The 13,869-nt window shown below is 33.7% G+C and overlaps 1 protein-coding gene across 1 annotated transcript; it reads left to right on the forward strand.

Moving 5' to 3' along the window:
* Nucleotides 1–9,998: 9,998 nt before the first annotated feature.
* LOC122604691 lies at nt 9,999–12,438 on the forward strand. Its single transcript, XM_043777561.1, has 6 exons — nt 9,999–10,246; nt 10,334–10,679; nt 10,765–11,092; nt 11,157–11,260; nt 11,327–11,836; nt 11,947–12,438. Exons 1-6 carry the CDS (start codon nt 9,999–10,001, stop codon nt 12,436–12,438), a joined length of 2,028 nt encoding a protein of 675 aa, XP_043633496.1.
* The last annotated feature ends 1,431 nt before the right edge of the window (nt 12,439–13,869 follow it).

Consider the following 13,869-nt stretch of genomic DNA (forward strand, 5'->3'; position numbering starts at 1 on the left):
GCCGTTAGTGGAGTAATGCCGTTACTCCAGTAACTGCCGTTACACTCCTTTGAAAAACTAACTGCCGTTAGTTTAGTAACTGCAAGTTACAGGAGTTTCATGATTTTCCTTTGTAATGGCCATTACTCCAGTAACGGGAGTTACAAACTCCAGGATTCGTTTTCTTTGTCTTTTACTTGGTTTCAACCGAATCCTCCTCCCGTTTCTTCCATATATCATCAAACTCAACCAATTCATTTGTCTAATCAATTTCTAACCTGAAAACACTTAACACACCTTAAAGCATCGAAAGTTGGATATAAAACTATAAAAATAACGAATAATTGGTTTTAAAATCACGTGGGAAATGGTATAAAATATGACACATCACGATTATATATGATGTAAATTAAAATTGTACATACGTAATTACAAAGTATCATTATATCTATGAAAACATTTGTTACCTGCAACTTATAATTAACTAGTAAGTATAGTAATAATGTTGTATTAAATTTGTTAATTAATATTAACGTGGATAATCAAGTTCATGTGTAATGCATTATTTGTCGATCTATTGGCATTGGTGACATCTTAATCATGAGAAATTTCCTATATCTGTACGAGTTGTCCTTTCATATGTATCGATCATTTGGTAGCAAGAATATACAATTTGCTTGTTATGATCAAGCGATAGTTTTCAAGGGGAATTTAAATTTCTGACATGACAAATACATTCTAATACGATGTACTAACTAACACGTACATATACTTTTTTTCATAAAAAAATAGTTAATTTCATTCGTTAAGTATAAGAAAAAGGAAAAAAAAAAGACATGATGTAACATCCCAACATGGTGGAATCATGGAATGTCACACAAAAAGCATAGTACGACATGAAAAATTAAGTAGAGACAATACTACATGCAAATAAGGATCGGGCAATCCATAAATTAAGTTCAAATACGAGTACAAGTACAACAAGGGATCACAAGATGCATAAGGAGCACATAATCATCAAATATTACAAAAGGAACAATTCAAAAATGATGGCCATTAATCCTAAGCATAACCCGTCAAAGGGATCAACAGATCACGGATCCAATAGTCAAGCCCAAAACCTAGCAAAGTCATGCAATCATCCATTATGTCCTTAATTAACTTGATTACTTGAAAAGTGTACTAAAACGGGTCAACATAAATTTGGTGAATTCATAGGTTTAAACGTTAAAATAATAGTGTCGGGATAACAACAGTTAAGGATACACGAGGATTAGAATACCAATTCACGTTCCAAGGGAAACCCTAAAAGGATTCACATTATTACAAATCAACACATATCGGCACGGCTTACATATTTTTCAAAGGCGTGATCATATCGGCATGCCTTACATATATTCCAAATGCATGATCAACGACATGACTTACATATATTTCAAATGCATGATCAACGACATGTCTTACATATATTTCAGATGCATGCTCAACGGCATGTCTTACGTATATTTCAACGGCATAATCATAACAAATATTCATGAATACGTTTATGGAAAGCAAAGCATTTACGTTCACAAATCATCGTTTAATAACAAATCATTTCAAATAAATCGTTAAGACGTTTACGTGAAACAAGTACACCTTCCACCCCAAATTTAAGAGAAAACGGGCAACGAAACTCACCTTGATTGGATATGAAAGCTAAGTACAAGTTATAGTCAAGTTATAAACGTCCAACGATCGCTTAGCGTTCACCACCTATTAACATATACATTACAAATCACGTGTCAAACCCTATCTAGGTCTTAGAAGAGCAATCAACTTTGGATGACAATAGGGACTCAACTCGGTTACGTCACAACTCTCAAGTGTCTTAATGGTTCAACCGAACATAAACAAGGACACTTTAACAAAAAATGTTTGAAAATGGTGATGGATTCAGGATATAAGGGTTATACCATGAAAAACTAGACTTTCTCACGATTCCAACAATAGGTCATACGTCTAAAACGGATTACAGTTCAAAAGTTATTAACGTCTGAAAACTGACGCGCGAAACAGACATAACTCGCGGCATGAGGATTCAAGCTCGCGACGCGAGTAGCATAAGACCTCGTGGCACGAGAAAAGTTCTGACCAACGAGACACAAATCTCGCGGCACGAGCCACCCAGGTCGTGGTGCGAGAACCTTCATACCTGCAGATTTTCTAGTTCAAATACGATCCAAACACGACCCAAACTCCATTTTTTGACATCTAAATCGATTTGAGGAGTGCAAGTACTCATTTTTAAGTGTAACAAACATGTAAGAACAAAATCCATAACAAGATTCCTTCCATAACTTCCCACAAATCCGAATTCACCTCAAAATCACTCAAAACCCTAAATGAAACTGTAATTCGACTCAAATCTGGTTTTGACTCGATTCAAGACCCAAAAACGTTTAAACTTGACTAGAGACACGTTTATCAACATATAATGATTAACATGAGATAGTTTTTACTTACCAAATAACCCAAATCTTCAAAGTCTTGGATCTGAGTTCAAGAAAATGGATGAACACTTTAAAACTTGAAATTCTTGGATCTTGAGGAATATTATTATTAGAGTTGCTAGGTTTTTGCTAATCTATTACTATCAATACAAGATTTAAGGGAATTTGTTATAAATTTTCAGGGTAGATGGAGATTTTAGAAGAGAAAAAAATATGGGGTGAGAGAGAGATTGAGAGGATAAGGTAAAAGGGGAAAGGAAATGAAAATGTGGGGATGGGGAATGAGTGAGGCCGGCCTATGGAGTCCATTTTTGGGCTCCCGCTCCGCTATATTGGACAAATAGCTAAACGTTAACCGTTTAAATGCCAATACGAACTCGAAATCACAAATAAATCAATCGTTACATTGTAATACAACAAAATGTTCAATAATTCATATAAATTCACGAAATCGTGTATATTCATTTATGTTAAATTACAAGTCAACGGAAGTCAAAATTCACAGTTGTTACATATGTAACATTCGTGATTTTTGACCTTGATTGACTTGTAATTAAACGTAATTGAGCGAGGACGATTTCGTAAATGTATATGATTTATTGAACGTTTTGACATGTTTTAACGTAACGTTGAGTTTAAATGTATTAACGGATTCGTTTTGGCATTTATATGATTAACGAATAGCTATTTGTCGAAAATAACGGAGCGGAAAGCCCCATTTGGAACCCCATGGCTCCCCCCCCCCCACCTTCATATCCTTTTTCCTTATCCTTTCCTTATCTCTCCCTTTCTCCCCTACCATCCATTCTTCTTCTTCTTCATTGTCCAAAATGATCCATCATAAATTCATAATAAATCCTTTCTTCTTCTTCATTATCCAAAATGATCCATCATAAATTCATAATAAATCCTAGTAATTTTGATTGTTGGTGGTTGAAATAACAAGATTTGGCAATAATAATAATAATAATAATAATAATAATAATAATAATAATAATAATAATAATAATAATATAATAATAATAATAATATAATAAACATCAAAATTCCAAGAATTTCCAAGTTTTAAAAGTGTTCATCCAAGTTTTGAGCCCTAATTTCGGATTTGAGGTTCTAAACCGAATTGGTAAGTGATTCATAACTCAAAACGTTCCTTTTACATTGTAGGTTACTTCCTTGTTGTCAATCTAAACGTTTGATAGTCGACTTTGACATAAAATGTGTGATTTTGGTTAAAAACGGGTTTGAATTAAATCACAAGGTTTTGGAAATGGGTTTGTGTAAAGAATGGATGTTTATGCTTATTTATACTTGTATTTGATTGTGTCAAAGTTTGGTAACTTGAATCGGCTCCTAGATTGTTCAATTGCAAGAAAAATAGCTTCTTAGTTCATCCTAATTCTGCGGATGATCCGCATCCGCCAATTCATCCGAGCATCCGCCATACCATCCTCCATTCGCTGTCCATTTCCTTGACATTTACGTACGGTTACCGGTCAACTTTCAATGATCCAAAACTTGTTTATTAACCTTATGTCATCATTCTAAGGTCAACAAAATTGGTTAAACACATATCTAAGCACTTTGATTTTCAAGTCAAATTTTGGTGCTAAGTCATTGAACCGGTTTTAACTAAAACTCTTCCTTTGTCGCTTAAACGTTTATGAATTACTTCTAAACCATCCTTGAGGGGTTGTGGCTTAGTTTAGCTAGCTAGACTACTAATTAGGATACCTTGCGATGATAATTTGTTGTTGTGATTGTTGTGCTCCCCGCTCACCCGCTTAAGCCCATTCTAACGACTTCTAGAGGTCAATGTGAGTTTCGTAGACCCTCCCTACTCAATTTGAGATTCGGGCTGAAAGTGTATGTGCTTGTTTAATTGTTGATTAATCGATTGATTGATTGTTTGATTAACGTATTGACATGTTGCTCCGTTAATTATGCTACCGTTTATGAATACTTGTTGTGGTTTGGATAGTTGTACATACATGGAAGACGGTTAAACTTTCAATGAATAGGAGATGTGGTGGGAAGGTTGCGGGTGACCCTATATATAAGCATCAATGATTCCTTGAAAGTAGAATCATAAGAAGTGTATGTGCATTGTGTTGTTGATTGATGGAAAACGTTTTTGATAAGGATTGGAACATAGGATCTTGCGTGATAATATTTTCCTCCTTAACGTATTATAGATTTGTATTTGTATGCATGTGATTGAGATACCGAGTAAGTCCACTATTTGTGTCATAACGTAAATGAGTAAGTCCACGATTTGTGGCATAACGTAAACGAGTAAGTCCACTGTTAGTGGTATAACGTAAAGTCCATGATGATGGCATAACGAGTAAGTCCACATTCGTGGCATAACGTTGTTGTTAACGATATAGTTTAACGTGTTTATTGTGTATGAATGCTTAGTTGTAAAGTAACGTTGATATTACGCATTTAAAATATACGTAAGTCATACCGTGATACTACGCATTTGAAATATATGTAAGTCGTGCCTGGAACGTATTGTACGCATTTGAAGTATATGTAAGTCGTGCCTGCAACGTATATCGCGCATTGTTCATCATGTAAGTCGTGTCGTTTATTGCGCATTATTTATTATGTAAGTCGTGCCAGAAACCTATTTTGCGCATTGTTCACCATGTAAGTTGTGTCGTTTTATCGCGCATTATTTATTATGTAAGTCGTGCCATTATAACTATGATTGAACGTAAACGTTGACTTGTATTGAATTGTGATAACGTGAAACCTTTTAGGGTCACCTTGGAACGTGATTAGGTATTCTAATCCTCGTATATCGTTAACGGTTGTTATCCCGACATTTAATTCCTATTACTTACCCCTACGAACTCACCAACTTTATGTTGACGCGTGTTAGTACACTTTTCTGGTGAACAGGTTAACTCATAGACATGTTGGATGGTTGATTGCTTGATCATGCTAGACTTGGACTTGGACTTCTTGGATCCGTGCTTCATTTCCCGATTAGGGATTATGCTTATGTGTGATCCGGATACTTGCATTATTGAATGCTTCGTATGGATTACTTGATCTTTTTTTTATGCATTTAGATTCACTCTACATAATTTCCATGTCATGTTGTGCTTAGTATGTAACCCTCATGATTCCGCGTTGTTGGAGTGTTACAGAATAATCTTTACTGAATTAAAATATTTGATTAGTATAAGTGTATAACCGTCTTTCTAAGCATATCCGCATCATTTATTAGAATTGTAAAAAAACCGAACTTTGTGTTTTTCTTATGAACACAAACGAACAAATATAAACAACTCACGTTTGTTATTGAACAAACATAAACATATGTGCGTTCAACTCGTTCACAACTCTATCACATATACATAAAAGAAACTGAATTCAAATATATTAAATCAATAGATGGATTGGTATATGATGGAATTTGAGAATGAAAGGTTTTGGGTTCAAATCCTGGTGTAAGCAAAATGCTCACAGGAATGGAGACAGGGTTTTTCCAGTGTGGATTTCCTCTGGAATTGGCGTTGGGTATATGAAGAGGCATGCCGCTAAGCCCAAATTTGTCGTTCAAATGTATATATATTAAAGAGTTTGAGCATCAACTTGACTGGTATTATCTTTCTTTCTTTGCTTAAAGAAATACTACCTCCGTCTCATTTTAAATGTCATAATTTGACTTTTCAAGTCTTTTTTTTCAAACTTTGACCGTAAATATCTTTGCTTGTGTTATATATTAGTTGATGTAATTTATATCAATGGAAAATATGTTTAAAACTCAATCCATCCATATAGTTTTTATCAAGTGTTATAAATTACAAACAAAAATATTTACAGTCAAAATTGAAGGCGGAAGACTTGACAAGTCAAATTTGGACAATTAAAATGGGACGGAGAGAGTACTTATCAATAATACAATAGCATTATTATTATTATTATTATTATTATTATTATTATTATTATTATTATTTTTTGTATAATTCCTTAAGAAAACACCATTTAACATTTTACAAATATAAAAAGGAGTTAATTACAGAAATCGTCCCTGTTGTGGTACCCAGCTTGCAGGTTTCATCCCTAACTTTCAAAAATTACAGTTTTAGTCCAAAAAACTTTGCTCCGTCAACAGTTTTAGTCCTGGCCATAAACGTCCGTTTAAAAACCAAGTCACGTGATTCACACGTGATGGGTAATCTTATAAATTGGCTTAATAATACCCAAAGTTAATTACAAAATGTAACACCCCAAAGATTTTTAAGGTAAAAGAAATTAACCCCTTTTTATAGTTTTGGCATTAAATTAATTTCCTAGTATTTTATTTTTGATTTTGGGGTTAATTTAGTTGGAACTTTAGCGGATAGCGGGTATTTTAATACCAAGAAACTAGATGGGACGTGACATCTCCAAAGAGTGCCAGCCCTCCTTTTCTTTTGAGTCACCTTCCATTACACTCTTTTCTTCTTCTTCTCCTTCATTTTCATGCATTCTCTTTAACTTTTCTGAAATCAAGCCTCATTCTCTCTAATTCAAGAATAAAAATCATAATAATCATCACCATCAGTTTTTATCAAGCAAGATTGAAAAGCTAGGGTTTGTGGGTTTTGTGTGGTGGTGGCCGAAAATTTCAAAGAAGAAAGGGGAAAAGAGGATTTTCAATTTAAGTTTTGAATTAGCTCATTGAATCCTGAGGTATTGAATTCCCTTAATTTAGTTTTTATCTTTCTTTTGAAATTAGGGTTCATGGATGAACCAAATTGGGGGTTTTTGCTAGAAAATGAATTATGGTTAATTTTCTCCAATTCCTTAGTTAACCTAGTTGTCATTGAGTTATATGATGTGTTTGATTATGAATTTGATAAGTTCATGTGATGAATTGAGTTTGTAAGAAAAGATGAATATTACTAGTTATTGAGATGTGAATGAAAATGGTAGGTTGAACTACCTAATGTTATAGTGAAAGATGAAAGTAACTCAATGACAAATGGGTTGGGTTTTGGGTTTAGGAAAGGCTAGTGATTGAGAAGGGCTAGGTTGAACTAGTCAAGTTGTGAATGTAAGCTTATGCATTTTATGATATGATTATAGGATGAAGCTTGCTTGTGCTTGTCTATTTAGCGTTATTGTTTTGTTGCGGAGGAGGTGAGTATATTTGCATACCCTTATGTTTACGTTGGGTCAATTACCATGAGATGTGAATGTTCCAAGCATGGTAATTGATTTAGCATGAAGCCCATGTGGGGCATTGTTTATGAGGCCTAAGAACCTCCGGGGCCTAAGAATCCCGATAGTTGATGTGATATGAGGCCTAAGAACCTCCGGGGCTTAAGAATCCCGATAGATATGATTGTTATGATTGTTTAGCTTATATGGATCCATATATGTATTGTTCGTGTGCAAGGTAAATATGTAAATGTGACATGACGATGCCATATGTTACATGTGAAAGTCCTTGTACTATGCCTTCCTTCGTATTCATAAATGTATGCAAGTATATTCACTAAGTCTTTGCTTATATTTTAGTTGTTTACACTCTTATAGGTAGTTCCGGAAGAAGGAAGTAGTGTTGTTGATTTGAAGAAAGTTGAATTAGAGTTTGAAGTAACTTTTGAAAGTTCTTGAAGGTATTTAGGTCATCCTTGGATGGATGACAATATTTTGGTGTAGATACCTAGTTGTCCCTCTCCTTTGGCTCATGGTACATTTTGTTTTGGAGTCGTGTTTCGGTAACATTTCTGTAAAGGTTCAATGTTGTAAAGTTTTCTGGAAGTTGGTATTGTCGCATTTGGGCGATATTGTTGCTAAAACGGGTAAAACGACCCGTTAGGGTTGATCTTGGATTTATGAAACAAACTATGTTGTAATTGTGTTTAAAATGTGTCTATGAAGTTGTTATAAATCTCTAGAAAGTGTCTTTCAGCTGTTGGTTCGAATTTTGATGGTTACAAGTTGTTCATGGTCGAAATGAGTTTTAGGGTTGCTGTCAGGTGGTCCACTGCGGCGCAGTGGGGTGACTTTGCCTACTTCGGCGCAATGGATTCCCACGGAAACAATTTTGGTTCTTCCCACTACGGCGCAGTGGAGATGTGTTGAACCCACTGCGGCGCAGTGGGGTATATATAAAAAAAAATTCTTATGTTTTCGGTTTATCGAGTCTTGTCCTTTCATAGAAATCATCCCTGTTGTAGACGGTCACTTGCAACTTTCATCCCTAACTTTCAAAAATTTACAGTTTTGGTCCAAATTTTTTATCCTCAATCTATATGAAAAAAACATTTACACACAAAAAAAAATCCTAATTATCCAACCTCTTCTATTTCTATCAGATATAAATTTACAAAACAATCTTAACTCACACCCTAATCTCTTTTTGAAAACTAGAGATTCAGACTCTCTTGGATTTAAGTGTTTATGGGTTTTAAGTAATTGATATTTTTTTTTTACTTAGTTTTATTTTTGTTTTGAGAAGTTATAAAAACAGAGGAAGAGCTAAGAATAATAAAGATGGTGAGATTTTTCTAAGATTTTTTTATTTGTGAGTTAATTGTATATAAAGAATAGATCTAATATATATAATTATATAGGGTTTTTTACATACATCCCCCAAAAAACTTTGCTAATTACGTATATACCCAAGTTATATTTAAATTAACAATTATCCCCATTTTTATCTCTTCTCATTACTAGGACTAATCTACGCTTTCCCTCCATTCTAGATTAAGCGCCAAATTATCCCTCCAAAATAATTCCTTCATTTAGGGTTTTGAGTCTTCTTAAATATGCCTCTCACTCTTGCGATCAATAAAAGGATTCAATAATTCGTATCTGCTTTCTAATCAAGTAAGTGTTTTTTAAGCAAACTTACACTTCGATCTAATGCATTGTTGTATAGTCTTTTTTAATTTTGTAATATGGCAGTAGTAACACTATTTTAGTTTCACAATTTTGATCAATGTTATTCTTCATTATAGTGGTAGTAATAACTTTCTGATTTCACAAGTAATTATTTTTTAGTCATCGTCCTTTTATGTTTCATATTGTTTCTTTAACAAATTGTCTCGTATTTGTTATATCTAATTGTTATATCCCAAATATGATGACTCACCAGTAGACTTTGTATTACTTGTTATGTGCATTACGAGTGTGATATATAGTTATAAGATGTAACGAAATAATCAGTAGCAGTTTCGCTTATGAATGACACAACAACAACAACACATAACTATATTAAGTTAATTGCAGAAGTTTTTTAGATGGAACATAGTGTAGATATCCAAGATCGCGAGTCTGCAAAACCGAGATGGGAGAACATGGTTGAATCCCCAATACTCGAGTATGATTTTGTGATTATATTATTGTCTAATTTTATAGATTGTGTTATATGAACTCTTAAGTTTGAATGGTTTCTTTTTACTTAGACAAGTATCATCCAAATACAAGCTAAGATTGAAATATGGAGGTTACTTTCGTTTAGCGAAGAACTCACGTCGGAAAAAATATTGTTTTGGGTGGCAAAAATGTATCTACATGGATAGTTGCTTATACAGCTTAGGAGATCTAATTGAAGAGGTGAGAAACCGTTATCCATCAAATAACGAGGTATTCTCAATTCTATTTGTTGACAAGTTTGCAACAGAGCAATCGTTTATTGAGCTCAATTCCGATGAAAACTTCATTGTGATGCTTAATATGTATGATGAGGAGAAAGAAGTAACTATCTATGTCACAACAGATCCTAATCATGTTGTTATTGAAAGACAACAAACGTACACTAGGTATGTATATATATATATATATATTATTACGTAGCATAACAATAGCTAGAGATTACTAACCTATACTTGCATAATAATTTGGTATAGGAGTCAAGATGAAGCTATCGATGAATCACACGACGAGGATGATTCCTACATTTGTCCAAGTGAAGAAAGCTATCACAGCCATCATAGTAGTGATAATGAAAAAGAGGAACCTAGCTATGTAAAGGAAAATTTCTCGCGTAGCAAGAAAATTCCAACAATGAAAGTTAACTCAACATTTCAAAATGTGGTTGAATTTAGAAGATCTTTGAACCATTTTGCACTCGCACATGAATTTGAGTACTTCATCGAAAAAAGTGAACCAACACAATTCACAGCAAGGTGTTCCAACATGCAATGTGAGTGGAGAATTCATGCTTCCATCATGCAAGATAACGTTACATTTGAAGTAAGTTTATACCTAATATATAGAACTTTTTTACATGTTTGTAATGCTAACATGATTTATCTGCTTTTGGTAACAAATTATACAGGTAAGGAAACATATAGAAACGCATACTTGTATTCGAAGTAACAAGGGTGGTAATAAGCATGTCACTCAAGGATGGATTGCTAGCATAATTAAGGACAAAATGAAATCTGATGGGGAAGTATCGGTTGCAGAACTTACAAAGTGGCTTATGAAAAACTACAATGTTGATCACTTGCCATACCACAAAGTATATAGAGGGAAAGAGCAAGCTTACACCGACATGTATGGCAAGTGGGAGGACTCTTTCCTACAAATATATGAATTCAAAGAGGAACTACGAAATAGGAATCCAGAAAGTGTTGTTGACATTAAGTTTGAGACAAAAGATGGCAAGAAATGTTTCCAACGCTTTTTTAATCTCACTTGGAGTTTGTTCTAAGGGTTTTCTCGCAGGTTGTCGTCCTTACATTAGTTTTGATGGTTGCCACTTGAAAGAAAAGTTCAATGGTGTGCTAGTTGCTGCTACAGGTATTGACGGTAATAATTGTCTATATCCGGTAACCTAAGGTGTACTCGAATCGGAAAATACGAGTTCTTGGATATGGTTTCTTGAGTCACTTCAGAAAGCAATTGGGATGCCAAATGGTCTTGTGATCTCATCGGATATGCAAAAAGGATTAGAAGTAGCCATCATGCAAGTTTATCCTGATGTTGAGCATAGAGAATGCATAAGGCATTTATACAGCAACTTTAAGAAACATTTTCGTGGTGAATTTTTCAATTCTAGATTGTATGGAGCTGCAATGACTTATTCTGTTAGTCAACATGACAAATTACTAGGTGAGATTGGTAGCGTTTCTAAAGAAGCAATAACATATCTTAATGAAAACCATAAAAGGGTTTGGAGTCGATGCAAGTTTGGAACCTTGGCCAAGTGTGATTACATCACAAATAACACCTCAGAATCATTCAACTCTTGGATTGGTGAATTTCGTTATCTACTGGTACTTGATCTTCTTGATTCCATTAGGGAAAAGCTTATGGTACAGTTTGATAAGAAGAGAAGGACAATAAGAAAATGGAAAGGCATGTTAGTTCCAAAGGCTAAGAACTACCTGAGAAGAGTTTCCAAGGCAAGTGTAGCAAATGATAACTATTATCTTGTATATTGAATTACATTACATGGTTAAACATTTACATTACGTTACATTTACAATCTTATTTTATTCTATTTTACATGTAGAATTTAGGTGAATACACAGTTTGTAGGAGTAGCGATACTCAAGCTGAAGTGAAGTACAAAGGAAAGCGATGGGAAGTTACACTAAATGAGAAAAATTGTACTTGTCGGGTGTGGCAAATAACAGGTCTTCTATGTGTACACGCAGCTGCTGTTATAGCTTTCATGAGATATAACAATTGGGATACATATGTCGACCCATATTTCACAATTCAGAAATATAAACAAGCTTATGAGTTGGAAATAGTTCCGTTGCGTTCAAAGGATGAGTGGGTACATATAGAAACAACTAAAAAGATATTCCCACCTATTATTAAACGCCCGCCTGGACGACCAAGAAAGAACAGGATTCAAACATATGAGGAGCCCAAAAGAAGACATAAATGTTGCAGATGTGGTGAGTTTGGACATCATCAAAAACGTTACAAGAATCCGGAATCTCAAACATCTCAAAGTTCACATCAATACAAAGTGTCAAAAAGCAAAAGGTTATGAGTTTCTAATGTCTTTCGTTTCTTTGATTTAGATGGACATCATCTTTCATTTCTAATGCTAAAAATATTTTCTTATTAGGGGACATGGAAAGAGTACAAAGGCTCCATCAAACAAGAAATCAAAGTTAAACCATGATTTAGGAAGTTGAGATGCCATATACCAAGCTGAGCTACTCTTGTCGGTTTTTTTTGTTTTTTAGATGTGGACTTGGAGATTTTCTTTTGGGGATAAGTAATTGTTAGAGGGTATTGTTTTTCTACTATTCAATTTCTCATACTAGAAATTTGTGAATTAATGTACGTGAACTTTGGGTCAACTACTTTTGAGATATTAACTTTTTTAATTGGATGATCCATTTGAATGTTGGTAGTTATGAATTGGATTTGATCGTGGATGGATGGTTGTTATGGATGAGAGGGTAAAATTGTCATAAACTTAAATATTTTTAATGTAATATATATGATTGGATAAAAATGTAAGTTTATATGATACAAATGGGGATATTTGTTAATTTAAATATAACTTGGGTATATATGTAATTAGTAAAGTTTTTTGGGGGATGTATGTAATTCTTATGTTTGTATACAAATCATGTATTGATATGAAAGTAATGAAATTTGGAGTTTCATTAAATGTTGGATTAAATTTGTGTTTGATTTTGGATCCGGGATTGCATATGTGATATATGTTATGCATTAGAAATTCAAATGATTTTGTGTTTAATTTTATTTTGGATTTTGGACCAAAAATGTAATTTTTTGAAAGTTAGGGATGAAAGTTGCAAGTTACCGCCTACAACAGGGACGATTTCTGTAATTAACTCTGGGTATTATTAAGCCAATTTACGAGGTTACCCATCACGTGCGAATCATGTGACTTGATTTTAAACGGACGTTTATGGCCAGGACTAAAACTGTTGACGGAGCAAAGTTTTTTGGACTAAAACTGTAATTTTTGAAAGTTAGGGATGAAACCTGCAAGTTTGGTACCACGACAGGGACGATTTATGTAATTAACTTTATAAAAAGATAGGTATTATCATATATGTAAGCGTGGTGTTACCTAAAACTTGATTAACTAAATGGTTATGATGTAATTAAAAGAGTTGTTTATTAATGTTGATATGGATAATCAAATACACGTGTCATACACGTGTCATGTATTCGTCTGTCGGCATCGGTGATCTCCTAATCATTATATTGCTAGTTTGTTTTTAGTGTCCATATATATATCCATATAAAATGTTACGGAGTAATTACAAACTGCAATATATATTACAGTATTATCATTAGATTTAAAAAAAATTACGTCTAGTCTCTTCATATATATTATCATTTGATTTGATAACAAACATATAGAATTTACTTCATTACAAAAGAAAATCGATTGATTTGCATTGACAAGAAAGGACAACGGGAATATAATTATGAT

This window comes from Erigeron canadensis, chromosome 6 (assembly GCF_010389155.1).
Source record: "Erigeron canadensis isolate Cc75 chromosome 6, C_canadensis_v1, whole genome shotgun sequence".
NCBI lineage: Eukaryota > Viridiplantae > Streptophyta > Magnoliopsida > Asterales > Asteraceae > Erigeron > Erigeron canadensis.

Excerpts from the sequence above, each read along its gene's own strand:
- LOC122604691 (XM_043777561.1), top strand. The coding sequence starts at position 9,999 with ATGGATAGTTGCTTATACAGCTTAGGAGATCTAATTGAAGAGGTGAGA. Across the intron at positions 10,247-10,333 it reads AGACAACAAACGTACACTAG|GAGTCAAGATGAAGCTATCG; the intron begins GTATGTATATAT and ends AATTTGGTATAG. Across the intron at positions 11,093-11,156 it reads TAAGTTTGAGACAAAAGATG|GTTGTCGTCCTTACATTAGT; the intron begins GCAAGAAATGTT and ends GTTTTCTCGCAG.